Source organism: Zophobas morio, unplaced genomic scaffold (genome assembly GCF_036711695.1).
Source record: "Zophobas morio isolate AGI-343-1 ecotype UQ-CSIRO unplaced genomic scaffold, CSIRO_AGI_Zmor_V1 ptg000014l, whole genome shotgun sequence".
NCBI classification, from domain to species: Eukaryota; Metazoa; Arthropoda; class Insecta; order Coleoptera; family Tenebrionidae; genus Zophobas; species Zophobas morio.
The window spans coordinates 17,312,008-17,337,833 of NW_026972119.1; the positions used below are offsets into that span (position 1 = coordinate 17,312,008).

The following is a 25,826-nucleotide window of genomic DNA, read 5'->3' on the forward strand; positions in this document are numbered from 1 at the left end:
AAAATAATCATATAATCTGTGACAACTATGATGTTCTAGACGTACTTGAGAAACTAGACATTGTTGTAGACGAGAATATTCGCTGTGAGGAGATTCAACTGACAAAACAAAATATCAACTAATGTTAAATTTTTCCACCGTGACTGACTGTAAAGTGTGACATTTAAATGGAAGAAATTTTTAAGTGAGGAAATACAAATAAAATAATAAAATTCGACAGCCAATGCAGCAAAAAATAGCTTGAATTTTTCCACAAGCTCCCGTTCTTGTCGAAAGTGATCTCTTATCCTCAATCGCCGCTTTGGGAAACTTCCAGCCGTTAATTACTCTGTTGTTGTCAGTCTTCCGGAATTAGAAACTCTGCACTAATAAATATCACTAATTTCCTTGCACACTACTTCGAGACAAAACAAATACTCTTGATTTGACCATTTTAATAATCCGAATACGCTTCTGCCTCAATTCAAAGTTCCGCGTCGTGCTTTATCGGAAAGTTCATTGCTGCACTTAATTGCGTACTTGACTTTGGAGCCGAACAATATGAATGAAGGAATTTATTAGGCTATTCCGCTTTGTGGCTCTTGGTAGTAAGTTACACCGAACACAAATAGATCCCCTTTATCTAATCATTATCTTGTTTACGTTACCAGTGGCATTCGCTTTCGAACGTAGACCCAGACTTAGGTGACCAACCGTCCAGCAAAACGGGATTTTATCGCTAATTGTTTATCCACTTTCACGATAGCAGATACCATGAAAACAACATTTCTTCGGTTGACTGTGATGACGCCACTCTTGACGAAATCCATTCCGCTTTCGTAACTGGTCACTATCTCTTCATCTTCTTTCTAGTCGCCGGCTAAAGTAGGTAGCTATACGATGATAATGTGAGTTCACCAAGGTCGATAGGCTACAAGTTTTCGTAATTTTAACCAAAACAGATAACAGTAGTACAACGTGAGTTGGTGACAGTGGTGTTGTTTTTGAATTGGGCTTGTTAAAATGGCTCTGAACAAGATTTGTACTTTATGTTTGAGACAGAATAGCCGTGAGCTGCGCATTTTAAATAACCTGATCAATAAACGGAACCATTTTGTTTATACAGCCGATGCAGAATCGCCTGTTAAAGGTAAACGGACTCTTTTTGTTTTCTTCCGAACCGTGCAGAGTGCGATCAGTTGTAAAGATAAATCGCTACATTGTCAACGGATTATTTTTATTTAAAAACGGATATGAATGTTAAATGTTTGACGTGACTTGCAACAAACGTGTGGAGCACTGGCCTTTAAAAAATATACTAGAAATCAACAGACGTAATTATGACAGTTACGACGTCATCGAGAAACGCGTGCGCTCAAACTGACCTTGAACCCATCAAGAGTCTAATTTTACCTTCTTTCTCCAGGTGGAAACAAGATTCTCAAGGTTCTGATGTGCGTATAATTGCACAGAAATTATTTAAGGAGGCGTGCAAAATTTCGTTTTACTGCTTTGAAGTTTTTTTTATGTTTTATAATTACAACTTCATTATTTATATTTATTAATAAATATTTTAATTAAATATAAAACATTTCAAAGTTAAATTTTGGTGCAAAATTATAATTAAACCAAATAAGCAATTAAATTATTGGAAATGACGAAGACGAGGAAAGCAGTTGCTTTAGGTGCAGAATGTCACTGGAATACAAATTATTCGGCAGATTTGCAGTTTCTATAAAAATATAATAAAAAAATGGTCTAGAAAGCTAGAAAGCTAATGCAAAGATTGCTGTGTTCCCAGAGTTGGAGATAATTACATAAACCGTTTGTGACTTTAATCAATGAATTCTATTATGTTCACCATCAAGTTAAAACGTACTTCAGAATAACTGGTTTTACAGTTTATACTTGCGTAAGGTTAAAGACAAATCGGATTACTTAGCAAATTTTGCGATGACGTCACCTAATTTTTGGTGGGGACGATCAGACAAATATTGGTTAGCGGTTAACAAATATGTTTCCTTTTCATTCATACCGTATCACAAATTTTTATTTCATCGCCTACCTTTCGACTGTATCGTTTTTCGTTGCACATCCGACTGGCCACCGATCTTCGTCTGTGTGAACAGTCCGCTGACCCTTAAATAATTCTTTGTTGTGATAGGTTTTAAGGGATAAATTCGCTCCATTTCCTTTATTTTATCAGACGAGTATGACGTCGGCTTTATCATGTTACCTGTTCGTGGAAAATGTCTTGGTGAAACTTAAATTATTCATAAACAACTAATTTTAACCGTCATTCTAACAAGTAATAATATTGGGAACAGACATACGACAGAAACGGAAAATCGTTTTCGATTAAGAAAATATCATATACGTCAAAATGACTGTTTAATAAAGCTTATTCTATTATTAACAGATTTTTTTTCCTTATCTTAAGATTTACAAAATGTGTTGTTTCATTCCCACCAAAAATGGAATGACGTCACCTCAAAATTGTACATAGTGTGGGTAATAGTAAATATGTTTTAAATTTTATAAAATAATGTACTCCTATACGTATAGTTTATGAATCTGTGTTGAATTTTGGTCGGAGATATCCAGATTTTTGGAAAAAAATTAGTGTGACCTGCAAAACCGAATGCTTTGAAATATTACAAAATCTTATCGTCCGTTTGATAAATCATTAACAAAATTTCTCCGTTTATCCCGCACCAAAATTTACCAAAAATTCAGAGTTTTGCTTTAAGACCAAATCTCAATTCAATCTGTTCAAAGGTAAGAAATTTGCTCTTCAAAGCTTCATTTGCCAAAACCAGTTTTATCTTAGCAGGTACTACATTTACCAAAACCTTAGTCTTAAGAGAGGGTGGGTGGGCGAAACAATTTCCAAACCTTGTCTGCATGGTCTTCAAAAAAAAAATTCACAAATAGGATTTTGCTTCAAAACCTAATTCCAAAATCTAACCTGGCCTATGGTGACAAATTTGCTCTTCAAAGGTTTAAATCTAATTCTAAAACCACGTTTTTTTCCGGCAAGCAAACAAAATTAGTGGCGTATTTTGAAATCAGAAGGGAAGTTTCTCCATTTCGAAATCCGCAAATTTTCATGAAGATATTTCCAAATAACTCATTTCGAAAAATTTCAAACCTCGTCTAGAGTTTTGCTTTAACCTAATTCCAAAATCCAACCTGTTCAAAGGCGAGAAATTTGCATCTCAAAGCCTCAAATTGAATTTTAGAATCACGATTTTTTGCACCAAACAAAGGAAAAATGCGATTTTCAGTTTAGGAACTTCTGAATACGTCAACAAAATCACTATCCTGTTTTAAAATCGAAAGAAAAGTCTCTTCGTCGAAATTTGTCAATTTTCACAATTGTATTTTTCCAAATAACTTATTTCGAAACATTAAAACCTGATCTACATGGTCTTCCAAAAATTCACAAACAGAATTTTCTTTTAGAATCTAATTCCAAAATCAAACCTATCGAAAGGCGAGAAATACTCCCTAAAAAGCCTCAAATCCATTACTAAAATCAGGATTTTTTCCCAAAACAAAGGAACTGCTATTTTCAATTTAAGCATTTCTAAATTCGTCAGTAAGATCAATAACCTATTTTAAAATCGAAAAGGAAACTTCTTCATTATCAAAATCCCCAAATTTTCAAGAAAAAAATTCCAAATAACTCATTTCGGAAACTTTCAAATTTACCAAAAATTCAAAGTTTTGCCTTAAGACGAAATCTCAATCCAATCTGTTCAAAGGTGAGAAATTTGCTCTTCAAAGTCTCATATCAATTTCTAAAGTCACGATTTTTCCGAAAAAAAGGGGAATGCCATCCTCAGTTCAAATACTTTAAAAATCCGTCAACAAAATCAATAATTTATTTTTAAAATGAAAAGACAAGGTTCCTTATTTTTGAAATCCGCAAATTTTCATGAAGATATTTCCAGATAACTCATTTCCAAAAACTTCAAACCTCAAAGTCTTAAATCCAAATCTAAAACCACGTTTTTTCTGGCAAGCAAACAAAATCAATAACATATTTTGAAATCGAAAGGAAAGTTTCTTCATTTCTAAATCCTTAAATTTTCATCAGAATCTTTCCGAATAACTCATTCCGAAAAATTTCAAATCTCGTCTAGAGTTTTGCTTTCAAACCTAATTCCAAAATCCAACCTGTTCAAAGGCGAGAAATTTGCATCTCAAAGCGTCAAATTGAATTTTAGAATCACGATTTTTTGCACCAAACAAAGGAAAAATGCCATTTTCAGTTTAAGAACTTCTGAATACGCCAACAAAATCAATATCCTATTTTAAAATCGAAAGAAAAGTATTTTCGTCGAAATTGGCCAATTTTCACAATTATATTTTGCCAAATAACTTATTTCGAAACATTAAAACCTGATCTACACGGTCTTCCAAAAATTCACAAACAGAATTTTGTTTTAGAACCTAATTCCAAAATCAAACCTATTGAAAGGCGAGAAAACCCTCAAATTCCTTACTAAAATCAGGATATTTTCCGAAAACAAAGGAAATGGCATTTTCAATTTAAGCAATTGTAAACTCGTCAGTAAGTTCAATAACCCATTTTAAAATCGAAAAGGAAACTTCTTCATTATCAAAATCCGCAAATTTTCACGAAAAAAATCCAAATAACTCATTTCGGAAACTTTCAAATTTACCAAAAATTTACAGTTGTGCCTTAAGACCAAATCTCAATCCAATCTGTTCAAAGGTGAGAAATTTGCTCTTCAAAGTCTCATATCAATTTCTAAAATCACGATTTTCCGGAAAAAAGGGGAATGCCATCCTCAGTTCAAATACTTTAAAAATCCGTCAACAAAATCAATAACTTAAGTTTAGAATCGAAAGAAAAGGTTCCTTATTTTTGAAATCCGCAAATTTTCATGAAGATATTTCCAGATAACTCATTTCAAAGAACTCCAAACCTCAAAGTCTTAAATCCAAATCTAAAACCATGTTTTTTCTGGCAAGCAAACAAAATCAAAAACATATTTTGAAATCGAAAGGAAAGTTTCTTCATTTCTAAATCCTTAAATTTTCATCAGAATCTTTCCGAATAACTCATTCCGAAAAATTTCAAACTTCGTCTAGTTTTGTTTTAAAACCTAATTCCAAAATCCAACTTGTTCAAAGGCAAGAAATTTGCATCTCAAAGCCTCAAATTGAATTCTAGAATCACGATTTTTTGCACCAAACAAAGGAAAAATGCGATGTTCAGTTTAGGAACTTCTGAATACGTCAACAAAATCACTATCCTGTTTTAAAATCGAAAGAAAAGTCTCTTCCTCGAAATTGGCCAATTTTCACAATTATATTTTTCCAAATAACTTATTTCGAAACATTAAAACCTGATCTACATGGTCTTCCAAAAATTCACAAACAGAATTTTCGTTTAGAACCTAATTCCAAAATCAAACCTATTGAAAGGCGAGAAATATGCCCTTTAAACCCTCAAATTCTTTACTAAAATCAGGATATTTTCCGAAAACAAAGGAAATGCCATTTTCAATTTAAGCATTTGTAAACTCGTCAGTAAAATCAATAACCTATTTTAAAATCGAAAGGGAAACTTCTTCATTATCAAAATTCGCAAATTTTCACGAAAAAAAAATCCAAATAACTCATTTCGGAAACTTTCAAATTTACCAAAAATTCACAGTTTTGCCTAAGACCAAATCTCAATCCAATCTGTTCAAAGATGAGAAATTTGATCTTTAAAGTCTCATATCAATTTCTAAAATCACGATTTTTCCGGAAAAAAGAGGAATGCCATCCTCAGTTCAAATACTTTAAAAATCCGTCAACAAAATCAATAATTTATTTTTAAAATCGAAAGAAAAGTTTCCTTATTTTTGAAATCCTCAAATCCTCAAATTTTCATGAAGATATTTCCAGATAACTCATTTCCAAAAACTCCAAACCTCAAAGTCTTAAATCCAAATCTAAAACCACGTTTTTTCTGGCAAGCAAACAAAATCAATAACATATTTTGAAATCGAAAGGAAAGTTTCTTCATTTCTAAATCCATAAATTTTCATCAGAATCTTTCCGAATAACTCATTCCTAAAAATTTCAAATCTCGCCTAGAGTTTTGCCTTAAAACCTAATTCCAAAATCCAACCTGTTCAAAGGCGAGAAATTTGCATCTGAAAGCCCCAAATTGAATTTTAGAATCACGATTTTGCACCAAACAAAGGAAAAATGCCATTTTCAGTTTAGGAACTTCTGAATACGTCAAAAAATCAATATCCTATTTTAAAATCGAAAGAAAAGTCTCTTCGTCGAAATTGGCCAATTTTCACAATTATATTTTTCCAAATAACTTATTTCGAAACATTAAAACCTGGTCTACATGGTCTTCCAAAAATTCACAAACAGAATTTTCTTTTAGAACCTAATTCCAAAATCAAACCTATTGAAAGGCGAGAAATACGCCCTTTAAACCCTCAAATTCTTTACTCAAATTTGGATTTTTTCCGAAAACGAAGAAAATGCCATTTTCAATTTAAGCATTTGTAAACTCGTCAGTAAGATCAATAACCTATTTTAAAATCGAAAGGGAAATTTCTTCATTATCGAAATCCGCAAATTTTCACGAAAAAAAAATCCAAATAACTCATTTCGGAAACTTTCAAATTTACCAAAAATTCACAGTTTTGCCTTAAGACCAAATCTCAATCCAATCTGTTCAAAGGTGAGAAATTTGCTCTTCAAAGTCTCATATCAATTTCTAAAATCACGATTTTCCGGAAAAAAGGGGAATGCCATCCTCAGTTCAAATACCTTAAAAATCCGTCAACAAAATCAATAATTTATTTTTAAAATCGAAAGAAATGGTTCCTTGTTTTTGACATCCTCAAATTTTCATGAAGATATTTCCAAACAACTCATTTCCAAAAACTCCAAACCTCAAAGTCTTAAATCCAAATCTAAAACCACGTTTTTTCTGGCAAGCAAACATGTAACCTACTTACCGGATTTCAAATAAATGCTACTTTATTGTTACCTCACGAAGTGGGTTTCAACCCGAGCCCAATAAAACTACGTTTACGACAAATGATATTATTAAAGATATTACATACGATAAGCCAATCACTGTTAAAATATGCGGAAGGGCACCTCTTCTCTCCTCAGCGTAGGCGGCGGAGGCTCCTGACTCTTCCTTCGGTTCTCAGGTCCCGTCTCTTCCCGAAAATCTTCCTTGAAAAGCCCCTGAACTTGATTGTCTTCCTCCCGAGCTCCTCACTCGCTCCCGCCCCGCTATCTCCTCTCTTGTTCTTATCTCCCTTTTTCTCCTCGTTTTTTCCCGTAGCTCGCACCAACACTACGCGTGATAGATGCGCCACCACTTCGAATGCAAATCAATTCAAAATTAAATAAAAATCCGTTACAAACAAAATCAATAATATATTTTGAAATCGAAAGGAAAGTTTCTTCATTTCTAAATCCTTAAATTTTCATCAGAATCTTTGCGAATAACTCATTCCGAAAAATTTCAAACCTCGTCTAGAGTTTTGCTTTAAAACCTAATTCCAAAATCCAACCTGTTCAAAGGCGGGAAATTTGCATCTCAAAGCCTCAAATTGAATTTTAGAATCACGATTTTTTGCACCAAACAAAGGAAAAATGCCATTTTCAGTTTAAGAACTTCTGAATACGTCAACAAAATCAATATCCTATTTTAAAATCGAAAGAAAAGTCTCTTCGTCGAAATTGGCCAATTTTCACAATTATATTTTTCCAAATAACTTATTTCGAAACATTAAAACCTGATCTACATGGTCTTCCAAAATTTCACAAACAGAATTTTCTTTTAGAATCTAATTCCAAAATCAAACCTATTGAAAGGCGAGAAATACGCCCCTTAAACCCTCAAATTCTTTATTAAAATCAGGATATTTTCCGAAAACAGAGGAAATGCCATTTTCAATTTAAGCATTTGTAAACTCGTCAGAAATATCAATAACCTATTTTAAAATCGAAAAGGAAACTTCTTCATTATCAAAATCCGCAAATTTTCACGAAAAAAATTCCAAATAACTCATTTCGGAAACTTTCAAATTTATCGAAAATTTAAAGTTTTGCCTTAAGACCAAATCTCAATCCAATCTATTCAAAGGTGAGAAATTTGCTCTTCAAAGTCTCATATCAATTTCTAAAATCACGATTTTTCCGGAAAAAAGTGGAATGCCATCCTCAGTTCAAATACTTTAAAAATCCGTCAACAAAATCAATAATTTATTTTTAAAATCGAAGGAAAAGTTTCCTTATTTTTGAAATCCTCAAATTTTCATTAAGATATTTCCAGATAACTCATTTCCAAAAACTCCAAACCTCAAAGTCTTAAATCCAAATCTAAAACCACGTTTTTTCTGGCAAGCAAACAAAATCAATAACATATTTTGAAATTGAAAGGAAAGTTCCTTCATTTCTAAATCCTTAAATTTTCATCAGAATCTTTCCGAATAACTCATTCCGAAAAATTTCAAATCTCGTCTAGAGTTTTGCTTTAAAACCTAATTCCAAAATCCAACCTGTTCAAAGGCGAGAAATTTCTATCTCAAAGCCTCAAATTGAATTTTAAAATCACGATTTTTTGCACCAAACAAAGGAAAAATGCCATTTTCAGTTTAAGAACTTCTGAATACGTCAACAAAATCAATATCCTATTTTCAAATCGAAAGAAAAATCTCTTCATTGTCGAAATTTGTCAATTTTCACAAGGTTGCTTCCACAAATAACTTATTCCGAAACTTTAAAACCTAATCTATATGGTCTTCCAAAAATTCACAACTAGAATATTGATTTAAAATCTAATTCCAAAATCAAACCTATCCAAAGGCGAGAATCTGCGCGTTAAATCCTCAAATCCTTTACTAAAATCAGGATTTTTTCCGAAAACAAAGGAAATGCCATTTTCAATTTAAGCATTTGTAAACTCGTCAGTAAAATCAATAACCTATTTTAAAATCGAAAGGGAAACTACTTCATTATCAAAATCCGCAAATTTTCACGAACAAAAAATCCAAATAACTCATTTCGGAAACTTTCAAATTTACCAAAAATTCACAGTTTTGCCTAAGACCAAATCTCAATCCAATCTGTTCAAAGATGAGAAATTTGATCTTTAAAGTCTCATATCAATTTCTAAAATCACGATTTTTCCGGAAAAAAGAGGAATGCCATGCTCAGTTCAAATACTTTAAAAATCCGTCAACAAAATCAATAATTTATTTTTAAAATCGAAAGAAAAGTTTCCTTATTTTTGAAATCCTCAAATTTTCATGAAGATATTTCCAGATAACTCATTTCCAAAAACTCCAAACCTCAAAGTCTTAAATCCAAATCTAAAACCACGTTTTTTCTGGCAAGCAAACAAAATCAATAACATATTTTGAAATCGAAAGGAAAGTTTCTTCATTTCTAAATCCATAAATTTTCATCAGAATCTTTCCGAATAACTCATTCCGAAAAATTTCAAATCTCGCCTAGAGTTTTGCCTTAAAACCTAATTCCAAAATCCAACCTGTTCAAAGCCGAGAAATTTGCATCTGAAAGCCCCAAATTGAATTTTAGAATCACGATTTTGCACCAAACAAAGGAAAAATGCCATTTTCAGTTTAGGAACTTCTGAATACGTCAAAAAATCAATATCCTATTTTAAAATCGAAAGAAAAGTCTCTTCGTCGAAATTGGCCAATTTTCACAATTATATTTTTCCAAATAACTTATTTCGAAACATTAAAACCTGGTCTACATGGTCTTCCAAAAATTCACAAACAGAATTTTCTTTTAGAACCTAATTCCAAAATCAAACCTATTGAAAGGCGAGAAATACGCCCTTTAAACCCTCAAATTCTTTACTCAAATTTGGATTTTTTCCGAAAACGAAGGAAATGCCATTTTCAATTTAAGCATTTGTAAACTCGTCAGTAAGATCAATAACCTATTTTAAAATCGAAAGGGAAATTTCTTCATTATCGAAATCCGCAAATTTTCACGAAAAAAAAATCTAAATAACTCATTTCGGAAACTTTCAAATTTACCAAAAATTCACAGTTTTGCCTTAAGACCAAATCTCAATCCAATCTGTTCAAAGGTGAGAAATTTGCTCTTCAAAGTCTCATATCAATTTCTAAAATCACGATTTTCCGGAAAAAAGGGGAATGCCATCCTCAGTTCAAATACCTTAAAAATCCGTCAACAAAATCAATAATTTATTTTTAAAATCGAAAGAAAAGGTTCCTTGTTTTTGACATCCTCAAATTTTCATGAAGATATTTCCAAACAACTCATTTCCAAAAACTCCAAACCTCAAAGTCTTAAATCCAAATCTAAAACCACGTTTTTTCTGGCAAGCAAACAAAATCAATAATATATTTTGAAATCGAAAGGAAAGTTTCTTCATTTCTAAATCCTTAAATTTTCATCAGAATCTTTGCGAATAACTCATTCCGAAAAATTTCAAACCTCGTCTAGAGTTTTGCTTTAAAACCTAATTCCAAAATCCAACCTGTTCAAAGGCGGGAAATTTGCATCTCAAAGCCTCAAATTGAATTTTAGAATCACGATTTTTTGCACCAAACAAAGGAAAAATGCCATTTTCAGTTTAAGAACTTCTGAATACGTCAACAAAATCAATATCCTATTTTAAAATCGAAAGAAAAGTCTCTTCGTCGAAATTGGCCAATTTTCACAATTATATTTTTCCAAATAACTTATTTCGAAACATTAAAACCTGATCTACATGGTCTTCCAAAATTTCACAAACAGAATTTTCTTTTAGAATCTAATTCCAAAATCAAACCTATTGAAAGGCGAGAAATACGCCCCTTAAACCCTCAAATTCTTTACTAAAATCAGGATATTTTCCGAAAACAAGGGAAATGCCATTTTCAATTTAAGCATTTGTAAACTCGTCAGTAAAATCAATAACCTATTTTAAAATCGAAAACGAAACTTCTTCATTAACAAAATCCGCAAATTTTCAAGAAAAAAAATCCAAATAACTCATTTCAGAAACTTTCAAATTTACCAAAAATTCACAGTTTTGCCTTAAGACCAAATCTCAATCCAATCTTTTCAAAGGTGAGAAATTTGCTCTTCAAAGTCTCATATCAATTTCTAAAATCACGATTTTCTGGAAAAAAGTGAAATGCCATCCTCAGTTCAAATACTTTAAAAATCCGTCAACAAAATCAATAATTTATTTTTAAAATCAAAAGAAAAGGTTCCTTATTTTTGAAATCCCCAAATTTTCATGAAGATATTTCCAAATAACTCATTTCCAAAAACTCCAAACCCCAAAGTCTTAAATCCAAATCTAAAACCACGTTTTTTCTGACAAGCAAACAAAATCAATAACATATTTTGAAATCGAAAGGAAAGTTTCTTCATTTCTAAATCCTTAAATTTTCATCAGAATCTTTCCAAATAACTCATTCCGAAAAATTTCAAACCTCGTCTAGAGTTTTGCTTTAAAACCTAATTCCAAAATCCAACCTGTTCAAAGGCGAGAAATTTGCATCTCAAAGCCTCAAATTGAATTTTAGAATCACGATTTTTTGCACCAAACAAAGGAAAAATGCCATTTTCAGTTTAAGAACTTCTGAATACGTCAACAAAATCAATATCCTATTTTAAAATCGAAAGAAAAGTCTCTTCGTCGAAATTGGCCAATTTTCACAATTATATTTTTCCAAATAACTTATTTCGAAACATTAAAACCTGGTCTACATGGTCTTCCAAAAATTCACAAACAGAATTTTCTTTTCGAACCTAATTCCAAAATCAAACCTATTGAAAGGCGAGAAATACGCCCTTTAAACCCTCAAATTCTTTACTAAAATCAGGATATTTTCCGAAAACAAAGGAAATGCCATTTTCAATTTAAGCATTTGTAAACTCGTCAGTAAAATCAATAACCTATTTTAAAATCGAAAGGGAAACTTCTTCATTATCAAAATCCGCAAATTTTCACGAAAAAAATTCCAAATAACTCATTTCGGAAACTTTCAAATTTACCAAAAATTCAAAGTTTTGTCTTAAGACCAAATCTCAATCCAATCTGTTCAAAGGTGAGAAATTTGCTCTTCAAAGTCTCACATCAATTTCTGAAATCACGATTTTCCGGAAAAAAGTGGAATGCCATCCTCAATTCAAATACTTTAAAAATCCGTCAACAAAATCAATAATTTATTTTTAAAATCAAAAGAAAAGGTTCCTTATTTTTGAAATCCGCAAATTTTCATGAAGATATTTCCAAATAACTCATTTCCAAAAACTCCAAAGCTCAAAGTCTTAAATCCAAATCTAAAACCACATTTTTTGTGGCAAGCAAACAAAATGAATAATATATTTTGAAATCGAAAGGAAAGTTTTTTCATTTCTAAATCCTTAAATTTTCATCAGAATCTTTCCGAATAACTCATTCCGAAAAATTTCAAATCTCGTCTAGAGTTTTGCTTTAAAACCTAATTCCAAAATCCAACTTGTTCAGGGGCTAGACACTTGCACCTCAAAGCCCCAAATTGAATTCTAGAATAACGATTTTTTCGCCAAACAAGGGAAAGACTTTATAAAATTAAAAATGTGGCAAAATTACCCCTAACAATGTTTATTTTAATCTTTTGTTTTCCTTTATCTTAAGCTTTTCAAACTTCACTGTTTTCATTATGGTTGAAAAAATGTATTGTTTATATTTAAACTTTTTAGAGGTTCGTAGTGAACGGTCAAGTTTTGTGGAAATATCGAAAAAATAATAACTTCAGCCAGTCAGAGAGCTTAGCACAAGTCGATCAGAGTAGTGTAGGAGGATCTTGAAGGATGTTGTATTAACCTTTACGCGGTTTTAGTATTTAAAATATTTTCAAATATTTGATTAGAACTGTCTTTCAGGAGAAACCACGAAGCTGAACATGTTCCAAGCCATCAACAACGCCCTGGATTCGGCCCTGCAGTCCGACGAGAGCGCCCTGGTCTTCGGCGAAGACGTGGCCTTCGGGGGGGTGTTCCGCTGCACGATAGGCCTCCAGGCCAAGTACGGTCCTGGCCGCGTATTCAACACCCCTTTGTGCGAACAAGGCATTGTCGGCTTCGCCATCGGCGCCGCCAACATGGGTTCGACAGCAATAGCTGAAATTCAATTCGCCGATTACATATTTCCGGCATTCGACCAGGTCTAACGGGCATAGTTTCAGCATAATTTGGTTTGACAAAACAGATTGCAGTTAGTCAACGAAGCAGCCAAAATGAGGTACCGAAGCGGGGGGCAGTTTGATTGCGGAAAATTAACTGTCAGGGCGCCCTGCGGAGCCGTTGGACATGGAGCGCTTTACCATTCACAGAGCCCAGAGGCGTATTTTGCACATACGCCGGGATTAAAGGTTCGTTTAACACGTCTCATCCAGTCTTGTCGAAGCTGGCTAATCTTGCTGTCGAGGTTTTAAAGCAAACTGCAGATGTGCGGTTGCGGATCGAAAGATAACTGGCGTATTTTGGGGTATTTTTCGTGTTTACGGGGTTTTAAACGGCTGGGGCTTTTATTAAAGTCGGCTGACGTGATGCGAATTTATTGTCTCTTTAAAATGAACACGAGCGGAATTTTTATGGTTTATAATCGGAGTCTTTACAAGAACTGCAGCAAATATATCGGAAGCGTTTCGTTAAAAATTGATACAAAAATGGTGCCTATCAAATATTAATAGGCAGGTGTGTTGTGTAATGTTGAAAAAGAATCTATAATAATCTCTCCTTTTTCCAAATTGTTTTTTTTTTATTTTATGTCACCCCGTTAAAGAAACGGTCCATTTATGAAAGATAAACATTTACACTGTTTCTGGTTTAACGATATAAATATTTCTGTGGTAATAGTTTTACATTTTTAAATTATTATCATTAATCTTGAAAACCATGGAGCAGAAATAATTTGCTAAGCAATAAAACGTTCCTTTGATGTGAAACAAGATTACAAACTAACAGTCCTTTATGATATCAAAATGACTTAGAGTGTTTAGGTGTCAGTAACTACTTATTTTATAAATTGCAGAAAATTAGTGCCACTTCAGTTATAAAAATTTTATTACAGTTCTTATCAATTACCCTTCTACTTAATAGATCAGCTCTCCTCCGTGACTCTCTTCTTCTACCCAAATACACCACCGGCCTGCCTTTTTAGCCTACAAACATACTTAAGTATAAGACTATCCCTTGTGGAATACTTTCCTCTCTCGAGTCTGCGATCACTAAATTTTTTTCCATTCTAATCGTTTCTAGCTACCTTCAACTTTCCCGTTCACTAGATATGGTCACACCTCTATTCAACCCCATCTCTTTAAAATTTCAATCATGGACCAAAATAGGCAGCTTGAAATCATGTTCTTTAGGTAACAACTGATAAACTGATCGACCTAATCCATATTCTGATGCTTTAATCAAACAATCATTAACTTTGGATCATCATTGGTGTTCGTTGTCGGTTCGTCTTTTTCTTTATTTAACCGATCGGCTTCTGTTTATTCGTATATCATTAATTTCTAACTTTATTCGATATGTTTTTTACTTTGTTCTTGTATTTATCGATTCATTTTTGTTTACACTGTTGTAAATTTTCCAGTTCTTTCAGGTGTACACTCATTTTTTCGAACACTGAACTTATCGAGAAATTGTCTGTTTTTCCTTGGTAAACAGAAATTTCCAGAAATTGTAAGTGTCAATAGTTCTCCTCTAAAGAACAATATTAATAATAATAATAAGATGGACATCTTTTGTAAGTCTTGCCTAAATTAACTCTTAGATCTTCTTCCGTAGTCTCTTCATCCAAAAAATTTTCTGCAAACCTCCAGAGATCCTTCTTCGACCCTTTTTTATGACGGAAATGTTGTTTTTAAATGGAACGTTGCTAAATTTTGTAGCTTCTCTCTCCCACACTGGTTACTTTTTGCTTTCAAAAGTCACCTATTCCTTTTCATCAGTTAAATTTTTCCTAGAATGTTACTTTTGCTTTTCAAATTTTCTAGAAACATTTCAAATTTGGGCGTGGATATGTTCTATAGTTTTGAAACTTTATGAAACTGATTACCTTCTAAATCTAGAAACTCGATACGTCAGCAATAATCCTATTTAATTTTACTTGGAACTTTTTTCTCAAATAGAATCCTTTTTCCCTCTTCGATCCTTTTTTATGGTCAAAGTGTTCTATATTTTCAGAATAACGTTCTTTTCAAATGGAACGTTCGTCAGTTAGATTTCTTTTCTAATGTCAATTTCGCTTTCCAAATTTTCTACAACCTTTTCAAATTTGATCGTGCAAATGTTCTGCACTTTTGAAATTTCTAAAAGCAGATTTCCTTCTAGAATCTTCTCGAAACGTGCTGAATTCATTCTTCTTGATCTATGCTGTCAGAATAAAGTTCTTTACAAACGGACGTGCAAAAATTTCCTACCTATTCTTTTTGACATTTGTTATCCTTCGCCTTGAAGTCCAAATCATACTATCTTCCTTGTCGCCGGTTTGATTTGTTTTCGAATGTTAATTTCGCTTTCCAAATTTTCTAAAAGCTTTTCAAATTTGAGCGTGCAGATGTTCTAAACTTTTGAAAATTTCCGAAGCTGTTTTTCCTTATAGAATTTTCTCGATGTACGAGCTAGATCAATTCTATTTAATTTTCCTTTGAACTTCTTTCTCTCTTTGATCTTGTTTTTATGGTAAAAGTGTTCTATTTTTTCAGACAAAAATTCTTTTCAAGTGGAACATTTCAAAATTTCCTAGATCTTTTCTTTGACACTAGTTATCCTTCACCTTAAAGTCTAAATCTTACTATCTTTCTTGTCACGAGTGAGATTTTTTTTCAAATGTCAATTTCGCTTTCCAAATTTTCTAGAACCTTGTCAAATTTGAGTATGCAGTTGTTTTGCACTTTTGAAATTTCCAAAAGCAGATTTCCTTCTAGAATCATCTCGAAACGTGCTGAATTCATTCTTCTTGATTTTATTATGAACTTTTTTCTCAAATAGAATCCTTTTTCCCCGTTTGATTCTTTTTTATGGTAGAAGTGTTTTATGCTGCCAGAATAAAGTTGTTTACAAACGGACGTTCAAAAATTTCTTACCTATTCTTTTTGACATTAGCTATCCTTCGCCTTGAAGTCCAAATCTTACTATCTTCCTTGTCGTCGGCTTGATTTCTTTTCGAATGTTAATTTCGCTTTCCAAATTTTCTAAAAACTTTTCAAATTTGACCGCGCAGATGTTCTAAACTTTTGAAATTTTCCGAAGATGATTTCCTTTTTGAATCTTCTCGATACGACCTAGATCAATTCTATTTAATTTTCCTTTGAACTTCTTTCTCTCTTTGATTTTGTTTTTATGGTAAAAGTGTTCTACTTTTTCAGAATAAAATTCTTTTCAAGTGGAACATTTCAAAATTTCCTAGATCTTTCCTTTGACACTAGTTATCCTTCACCTTAAAGTTTAAATTTTACTATCTTTCTTGTCACGAGTGAGATTTCTTTTCTAATGTCAATTTCACTTTCCAAATTTTCTAGAACCTCGTCAAATTTGGGTATGCAGATGTTCTGCACTTTTGAAATTTCCAAAAGCAGATTTTCTTCTAGAATCTTCTCGAAACGTATAGAATTCATTATTCTTGATTTTATTATGAACTTTTTTCTCAAATAGAATCCTTTTTCCCCGTTTGATTCTTTTTTATGGTAGAAGTGTTCTATGCTGCCAGAATAAAGTTGTTTACAAACGGACGTGTAAAAATTTCCTACCTACTCTTTTTGACATTAGTTATCCTTCGCCTTGAAGTCCAAATCTTACTATCTTCCTTGTCGTCGGTTTGATTTCTTTTCGAATGTTAATTTCGCTTTCCAAATTTTCTAAAAACTTTTCAAATTTGACCGCGCAGATGTTCTAAACTTTTGAAATTTATCGAAGCTGATTTCCTTTTTGAATCTTCTCGATGTACGACCTAGATCAATTCTATTTAATTTTCCTTTGAACTTCTTTCTCTGTTTGATTTTGTTTTTATGGTAAAAGTGTTCTACTTTTTCAGAATAAAATTCTTTTCAAGTGGAACATTTCAAAATTTCCTAGATCTTTCATTTGACACTAGTTATCCTTCACCTTAAAGTGTAAATTTTAGTATCTTTCTTGTTATGAGTGAGATTTCTTTTCTAATGTCAATTTCGCTTTCCAATTTTTCTAGAACCTCGTCAAATTTGAGCATGCAGATGTTCTGCACTTTTGAAATTTCCAAAACCAGATTTCCTTCTAGAAACTTCTGGAAACGTGCTGGATAAATTCTACTTGATTTAATTATGGACTTTTTGCCAAATAGAATCTACATTTATGAAATTTTCCGAATCTGATTTTCTTCTAGAATCTTCTCAATACGTCCTAGATCAATTTTATTAAATTTTCCTTTGAACTTTTTCTGAAACAAAATCCTTTTCTTTATTGGATCCTCTTATAGTGGAAGTATTCTATGCTGTCACAATAAAGTTCTTTTCAAATTAATAATTCTAAAATTTCCTATCTATTCTTTTTGACATTTGTTATCCTTCGCATTGAAGTACAAATCTCACTGTCTTCTTTGTTGTCGGTTTGATTTCTTTTCGAATGTTAATTTCGCTTTTCAAATTTTCAAGAAACTTTTCAAATTTGGGCGTGCAGATGTTCTACGTTGTTGAAATTTTCCGAAGCTGATTTCCTTCTAGAATCTTCAGGATACGTTCTAGATCAATTCTATTTAATTTTCCTTAAATTCTTCTTCTTTCTCAAATAGAATCCTTTTTCCTTGTTTGATCCTTTTTTTATGCTGGAAGTGTTCTATGTTGTCAAAACAAAGTTCTTTTCAAATGGAACTTTCCAAAATTTTTTAACTGTTCTTTTTGACATGAGTTATCCTTTGATTTGAAGTTCAAATCTTGTCAGTTTTGCATTCCAAATTTTCTAGAAACTTTTCAAATTGAGATCCAGCTTTTTAGAAATTTTCCGAAGCTGATTTTCTTTTAAAATTTTTTCGATACGTCCTTGGTCAATTCTATTTATGGTAATTTTAGTTTCAACTCCTTGCTCAAATGGAATCCCTGTTCCCTTTTTGATCGTTTTTATGATGGAAGTGTTCTATACTGTCAGAATAAAAATATTTTCAAATGGAATGTTCTAAAATTTTCTAGCTGTTCCTTTTAACATTAGTTATCCTTCGCTTTGAATTCCAAATCTTCCTATCTTTCTTGTCGTCACTTAGATCTCTATTCGAATGTTCTTTTCGCTTTCGAAATTTTGTAGAAACTTTTAAAATTTGAGTGTGCTGATATTCTACACTTTTGAAATTTTCCGAAGTTGATTTCCTTCTAGAATCTTCCGATACATCCTAGATCAATTCTATTTAAACTTATTTTGGACTTCTTTCTCAAATAGAATCCTTTTTCCCTTTTCGATCCTAATGGTGACGTGTTCTACAAATATTTTCAGCATAAAGTTCTTTTCAAATGGAACGTTGGTCACTTAGATTTCTTTTCGAATGTTAGTTTCACTTTCCAAATTTTCTAGAAACTTTGTAAATTTGAGGTTCCTGATATTCCACATTATAGAAGTTTTTCGAAGCTGATTTCCTTTTAGAATCTTCTCGAGACGTCCTTGACAAATTCTACTTAATTTTACTTTGAACTTCTTCTTCAAATGGAATCCTTTTTCCCTCTTTGCCCTTTTTAATGCTGGAAGTGTTCTATGTTGACAGAACAAAGTTCTTTTTCAATGGAACTTTCCAAAATTTTTTAGCTCTTCTTTTTGCCATTAGTTATCCTTCGCTTTGAAGTTCAAATCTTGTCAGTTTTGCTTTCCAAATTTTCTACAAATATTTCAAATTGAGATCCTGCGTTTTAGAAATTTTCCGAAGCTGATTTCCTTTTAGAATCGTGTCGTACGTAAGAATTATAAAAATTTAATAATGTAGGTAACAATTCCATTTGTACTATAATAATAATTAATGAATGTCATTTTTACAAAAATAAATTAGTAAATTAAGTTACCACTTTGGACGTCATTTTTGCACGTTTTCTATTCATTAGGCTTCGTTCGTCGCTTTTGTCAGTATCTCTCTTGATAAGCGACACATATACATATATTTATTACACAAAATTTGGACATCCGGCACACACTCTACACGGAACATCAATAAATCTCGAATGAAAGTGGGTGTTTGCTTTTGTTGCCTACAATCAAGTTTTCAAACTGTTGTCATAAAACAATTTATAATGAATAGCAAATGTCCTTGTAAAGACGAATTTAACTTTCCGCTTGTAGTTTTAAGTGGCAATTGTTTATAGACACTCTTTATAAAATATTGGCCGAGCTAAACAACCGTATAGATTTATTTTAAAACAGGCCGGAACATCTCTGGAGATGCGAGAGTGATTGGAATGTTAATGGGTATACACAGAGGCTTTATAAAATTCCGGATTTTACGCCTTTGGGATAGCAGCTAAACATTACATCAAGCATAAAAAAAACCGTGAAAAATTCTGCACACAATATATTTTTTCGCTTACACTTAAGCTAACTTGCTAACTATTATTAATAATTGTACTCCTAGTTTTTAAGACATCATGTTAGGCAACCCATAATATTCCTTGTCGTTTCAGATAGTCGTACCTCGAGGTCCGATCAAGGCGAAAGGCCTCCTCCTGGCCTGCGTTCGGGACCCCGATCCCTGTCTGATTTTGGAACCCAAGGCCCTTTATCGAGCGGCCGTCGAAGAGGTGCCGGTTGCCGACTTCGTCCTCCCCATAGGAAAAGCGGATGTTTTGCTTAAAGGTATTTGCGGTTAGGATAAATTTTCCTCGGAAAGCGAAGCCTAATATTTATCTTGTTTAAACATGTCTGGAAACGTAATAACTTTCCTCTGGATCAACAGGACCGCACAGCAGGAAAGTAAACTGCGCAATTCCTATCAGGATAGGTAGTGTCGAAGCCCATAAAATTTTCGACGCCTTTTATGACACAATAAATCGGCACATTATCGCATTGTGCTCCTGTTCTTTGTCGGCGAAAACGCCTGAATGGCGCAAATTAACAACCCGTTGAATCCATTGAACCTACGGGATAAATAAGCTTATAATACGTGTCCATAAAATATGGAATGAACTCGGTAAAGAACGGACAGCCAGATTTTAGCGTTGATGTTGGTTCGTGTGGCCTGCATTTAAGGGCAAACTTGGAATTGTCACACTGATACTGTCACACTGGTGACACACTGATACATAAATCACATGTGATAAAAACGATGTTTTTAAAATTTTATACACCCAAAATACTGTGTAATAAAACGCTCGTATACTTTAAAGAGAATTTTTATTACATTTTCCCACAAAATTTTAAATTTCTCGCTAAGGCTGCCAACACCGCTGCAAGAATCTGATAATTAATATATTAATAATGAACAGATTAAAAAACCAAGATAATAATTATAGCAATGCTAAAGTGATTAAAAAACACTGTGTTGCTATATTCTCCTCTTGAAGGAAATCGTTGCTTTTCCTCTTATTTTTGTAAATCTTGTAGTGCGTGCTTAATCTAAGTCTAAGTCAATGTTTTTCTAGGTGATAACAGAATTAAGTATATGAACTAATGCCTTTCTTCTTTTTTTGTGAGTAGTGTGACGTTGGCGTAACAATGGATGGATTACAAATAGTTTCAGACCGGAGAAAATACCAGCCATTCTTAACATTCTACACACTTATCTTTCTGCCGAATAAGCTGAACGGATTAGAGAAGTAGTAGTTCTTAGGGTAACTCCAAAACGAAAGACAGAGGCTATCACGTTATGTCCTTCAGGTTAGGAACTGAATAAAGACAGACTCAGGACTGCCTTACACCTGGCTATAAACCATAATAAGGAAGTAATGGACAGCTAATTTTTTGGACTCTGTCTGAGAAACCCGAAGGTTGAATTCCTATGGGATGTCCTCCAGATTTGAAGAAGGAAGGTTAAAATCAACAGAAATGTAGACACTAATCTACACTAATAAGTGTACTAATCAGAAAATAAACGAAGAAATAAGATGGATAAGAAACAGAAGACGGAATGCACAAATCACGTTGAGAAACTGACCGATAACAGAATCCCGAAAATCTTTTCTTTATTGGATCTTCTTATGGTGGAGGTATTCTATGCTGTCACAATAAAGTTCATTTCAAATTAATAATTCTAAAATTTCCTATTTATTCTTTTTGACATTTGTTATCCTTCGCATTGAAGTACAAATCTGACTGTCTTCTTTGTTGTCGGTTTGATTTCTTTTCGAATGTTAATTTCGTTTTCAAATTTTCAAGAAACTTTTCAAATTTGAGCGCGCAGGTGTTCTACATTGTTGAAATTTTCCGAAGCTGATTTCCTTCTAGAATCTTCAGGATACGTCCTAGATCAACTTTATTTAATTTTCCTTAAATTCTTCTTCTTTCTGAAATAGAATCGTTTTTCCTTGTTTGATCCTTTTTTATGCTGGAAATGTTCTATGTTGTCAAAACAAAGTTGTTTTCAAATGGAACTTTCCAAAATTTTTTAACTGTTTTTTTTGACGTGAGTTATCCTTCTTCTATCCTTTCTCGATTATATTTTTCCCTCTTTGATCTTTTTTATGGTGGAAGAATCCTGTGCTGTCAGAATAACGTTCCTTTCATCAATTAAATTAAATTCTTCCTAGAATGTCAGTTTCCCTTTTCAAGTTTTCTAGAAACTGATCAAATTAAACGCTCTAAAATTTCTTTGCTGTTCCTTATGATATTAGTTTTCGTTCGCTTTGAAGTCCAGATCTTACTATCTCTCCTATCGTCAGTTGGATTTCCTTTCAAACGTCAGTTGCGCGTTCCAAGTTTTCTAGAAACTTTTCAAACTTGAGCGTGCTAATATTCTACACTTTAGAAGTTTTCGGAAGCTGATTTCCCTCTAGAATCTTCTCGATAAGTGCTTGATCAATTCTATTTAATTTTACTTTGAACTTCTTCCTCCAATGGAATCTTTTTTCCCGCTTTGATCCTTTTTTGTATGTTGTCAGAACAAAGTTCTTTTCAAATGGCACTTTCCAAACATTTTTACCTGTTTATTTTTGACATTAATTATCTTTCGCTTTGAATTCCAAATCTTTCTATCTTTCTTGTCGTCAGTTAGATCTTTTTTCGAATGTTTTTCTTGCTTTCCAAATTTTGTAGAAACTTTTCAAATTTGGACGTGCTGATATTCTACACTTTTGAAATTTTCCGAAGTTGATTTCCTTCTAGAATCTTGTCGATACATCCTAGATCAATTCTATTTAATCTTATTTTGGACTTCTTTCTCAAATAGAATCCTTTTTCCCTCTTGGATCCTTTTTTATGGTGAAAGTGTTTTATATTTTTAGAATAACGTTCTTTTCAAATGGAACGTTCGTCAGTTAGATTTCTTTTTTCGCTTTAAAAATTTTCTATTCAAATTTGAGCGTGCAGATGTTCTAAATTTTTCAAAATTTCGGAAGATGATTTCCTTTTAGAATCTTCTCGATTCCTTTTATTTAATTTTAATTTGAACTTCTTTCTCAAAAGAATCCTTCTTCCTCTTTGACCCTTTTTTATGAGAGAAGTGTTCAATGTTGTCTTAATAAAGTTCTTTTCAAATCGAATATTCCAAAATTTCATACCTGTTCTTTTTGACATTAGTTACCCTTCGCTTTGAAGCCCAAATCTTATTATCATCTGTGATTCTACACTTATTCTACATTTTAAGGGCAAAGTTGGAATTGTCACACTGATACTGTCACACTGGTGACAGAGGTCGGAATTTAGAGTTAGGATGATTATTATTATTCATGTGCGTTGCTATATTCTCCTCCTGAAGGAAATCGTTGCTTTTCCTCTTATTTTTGTAAATCTTGTAGGGCGTCCTTAATCTAAGTTAATGTTTTTCGAGGTGATTACACAATTATATGAACTAATGCCTTTCTTCTTTTTTTGTGAGTAGTGTGACGTTGGCGTAACAATGGATGGATTACAAATAGTTTCAGACCGGAGAAAATACCAACCATTCTTAACATTCTACACACTTATCTTTCTGCTGAATAAGCTGAACGGATTAGAGAAGTAGTAGTTCTTAGGGTAAATCCAAAACGGAAGGCAGAGGCTATCACGTTATGTCCTTCAGGTTAGGAACTGAATAAAGACAGACTCAGGACTGTGTCTTACACCTGGCTGTAAACCGTAATAAGGAAGTAATGGAGGGCGCAGCTAATTTTCTGGACTCTGTCTGAGAAACCCGAAGGTTGAATTCCTATGGGATGTCCGCCAGATTTGAAGAAGGAAGGTTAAAAACAACAGAAATGTATACACTAATCTACACTAATAAGTGTACTAATCAAAAAAAAAAAAAATAACGAAAAAATAAGATGGATAAGAAACAGGAGAAGGAATGGACAGATCACGTTGAGAAACTGACGGATAACAGAATATCGAAAATCATCAAGAATAGAAGACCAAACACATCTAGATTATCGGGTGTCATGAATGTTGGACATTTATCTTTCAAGAACGAAGAAAGCTACAACGCAGTAAATAACAAGACCAGGTGTTAATTAAAAAGAAGGATTAAATAAACAAGAATGAGCATTCTTTGGCACCAACTGTTACAGTAGAAGATCTAGCCAAACCCAACTGAGGCAGCTAATAGAAAACACAGCTGCCTTCCTGGTCTCTAGGGGAAGACCAAACCCTTTAGATTATGAGAGAACGAACGTTTAAGTCCGAATCCTGTTCAAAAAATATGTACCCTGGAAAGGAGGAAAGTTGATGCGGCAACACTCTGTGTTAAAGCAAGGAACCCAGCTAGATCAATTGGGGAAACTAGTAGAGAAGGAATGATGAAAGCCAACAGCTAGAATGGTTAAATATAATTCTCCGATTTGACATTCCCGTTTTTCATTCTATGAATTTTACTATCTTCCTTATCGCCAGTTTGATTTCTTTTCGAATGTTAATTTCGCTTTATAAATTTTCAACAAACTTTTCAAATTTGAGCGTGTGAATGTTCTATCTACATTTATGAAATTTTCCGAATTTGATTTCCTTCTAGAAGCTTCTCAATACGTCCTAGATCAATTTTATTTAATTTTCCTTTGAACTTTTTCTTAAATAGAATCCTTTTCTTTATTGGATCTTCTTATGGTGGAGGTATTCTATGCTGTCACAATAAAGTTCATTTCAAATTAATAATTCTAAAATTTCCTATTTATTCTTTTTGACATTTGTTATCCTTCGCATTGAAGTACAAATCTGACTGTCTTCTTTGTTGTCGGTTTGATTTCTTTTCGAATGTTAATTTCGTTTTCAAATTTTCAAGAAACTTTTCAAATTTGAGCGTGCAGATGTTCTACTTTGTTGAAATTTTCCGAAGCTGATTTCCTTCTAGAATCTTCAGGATACGTCCTAGATCAACTTTATTTAATTTTCCTTAAATTCTTCTTCTTTCTGAAATAGAATCGTTTTTCCTTGTTTGATCCTTTTTTATGCTGGAAATGTTCTATGTTGTCAAAACAAAGTTCTTTTCAAATGGAACTTTCCAAAATTTTTTAACTGTTTTTTTTTTTGACGTGAGTTATCCTTCTTCTATCCTTTCTCAATTATATTTTTTCCCTCTTTGATCTTTTTATGGTGGAAGAATCCTGTGCTGTCAGAATAACGTTCCTTTCATCAATTAAATTAAATTCTTCCTAGAATGTCAGTTTCCCTTTTCAAGTTTTCTAGAAACTGATCAAATTAAACGCCCTAAAATTTCTTTGCTGTTCCTTATGATATTAGTTATCGTTCGCTTTGAAGTCCAGATCTTACTATCTCTCCTATCGTCAGTTGGATTTCCTTTCAAACGTCAGTTTCGCGTTCCAAGTTTTCTAGAAACTTTTCAAACTTGAGCGTGCTAATATTCTACATTTTAGAAGTTTTCGGAAGCTGATTTCCCTCTAGAATCTTCTCGATAGGTCCTTGATCAATTCTGTTTAATTTTACTTTGAACTTCTTCCTCAAATAGAATCCTTTTTCTCTCTTTGATCCTTTTTTCTGGTGGAAGCGTTCAATGTTGTCAGAATAAAGTTCTTTTCAAATGGAACTTTCTAAAATGTCTTAGCTGTTCTTTTTGACACTAGTTATCCTTCGCTTTGAAGTTCAAATCTTGGTATCTTCTTTTTCGTCAGTTAGATTTCTTTTCGAGTGTCAGATTCACTTTCCAAATTTTAGATACTCTTCAAATTTGAATGTTTTAGATACGTTCTTGATCAATTCTATTTAATTTTACTTGGAACTTCTTCCTCCAATGGAATCTTTTTTCCCTCTTTGATCCTTTTTTGTATGTTGTCAGAACAAAGTTCGTTTCAAATGGCACTTTCCAAACATTTTTACCTGTTTATTTTTGACATTAATTATCTTTCGCTTTGAATTCCAAATCTTTCTGTCTTTCTTGTCGTCAGTTAGATCTTTTTTCGAATGTTTTTCTTGCTTTCCAAATTTTGTAGAAACTTTTCAAATTTGGGCGTGCTGATATTCTACACTTTTGAAATTTTCCGAAGTTGATTTCCTTCTAGAATCTTGTCGATACATCCTAGATCAATTCTATTTAATCTTTCTTTCTCAAATAGAATCCTTTTTCCCTCTTGGATCCTCTTTTATGGTGAAAGTGTTTTATATTTTCAGAATAACGTTCTTTTCAAATGGAACGTTCGTCAGTTAGATTTCTTTTTTTCGCTTTAAAAATTTTCTATTCAAATTTGAGCGTGCAGATGTTCTAAATTTTT

General features: G+C 32.7%; 1 protein-coding gene across 2 annotated transcripts in view; it reads left to right on the forward strand.

The window, feature by feature from the left end:
- Positions 1-662: 662 nt before the first annotated feature.
- The window catches only part of LOC135128584 (2-oxoisovalerate dehydrogenase subunit beta, mitochondrial), a 53,622-nt gene continuing 28,458 nt past the window's right edge, over positions 663-25,826 (forward strand). Inside the window, exons 1-4 of one of the 2 annotated variants that reach the window (XM_064055478.1) lie at positions 663-864; positions 12,910-13,190; positions 13,242-13,397; positions 19,662-19,833. In XM_064055478.1, the coding sequence (XP_063911548.1) occupies positions 12,930-13,190; positions 13,242-13,397; positions 19,662-19,833 (589 nt within the window). In that variant the 5' untranslated portion in view covers positions 663-864; positions 12,910-12,929. The other variant, XM_064055477.1, reaches the window with a different exon arrangement.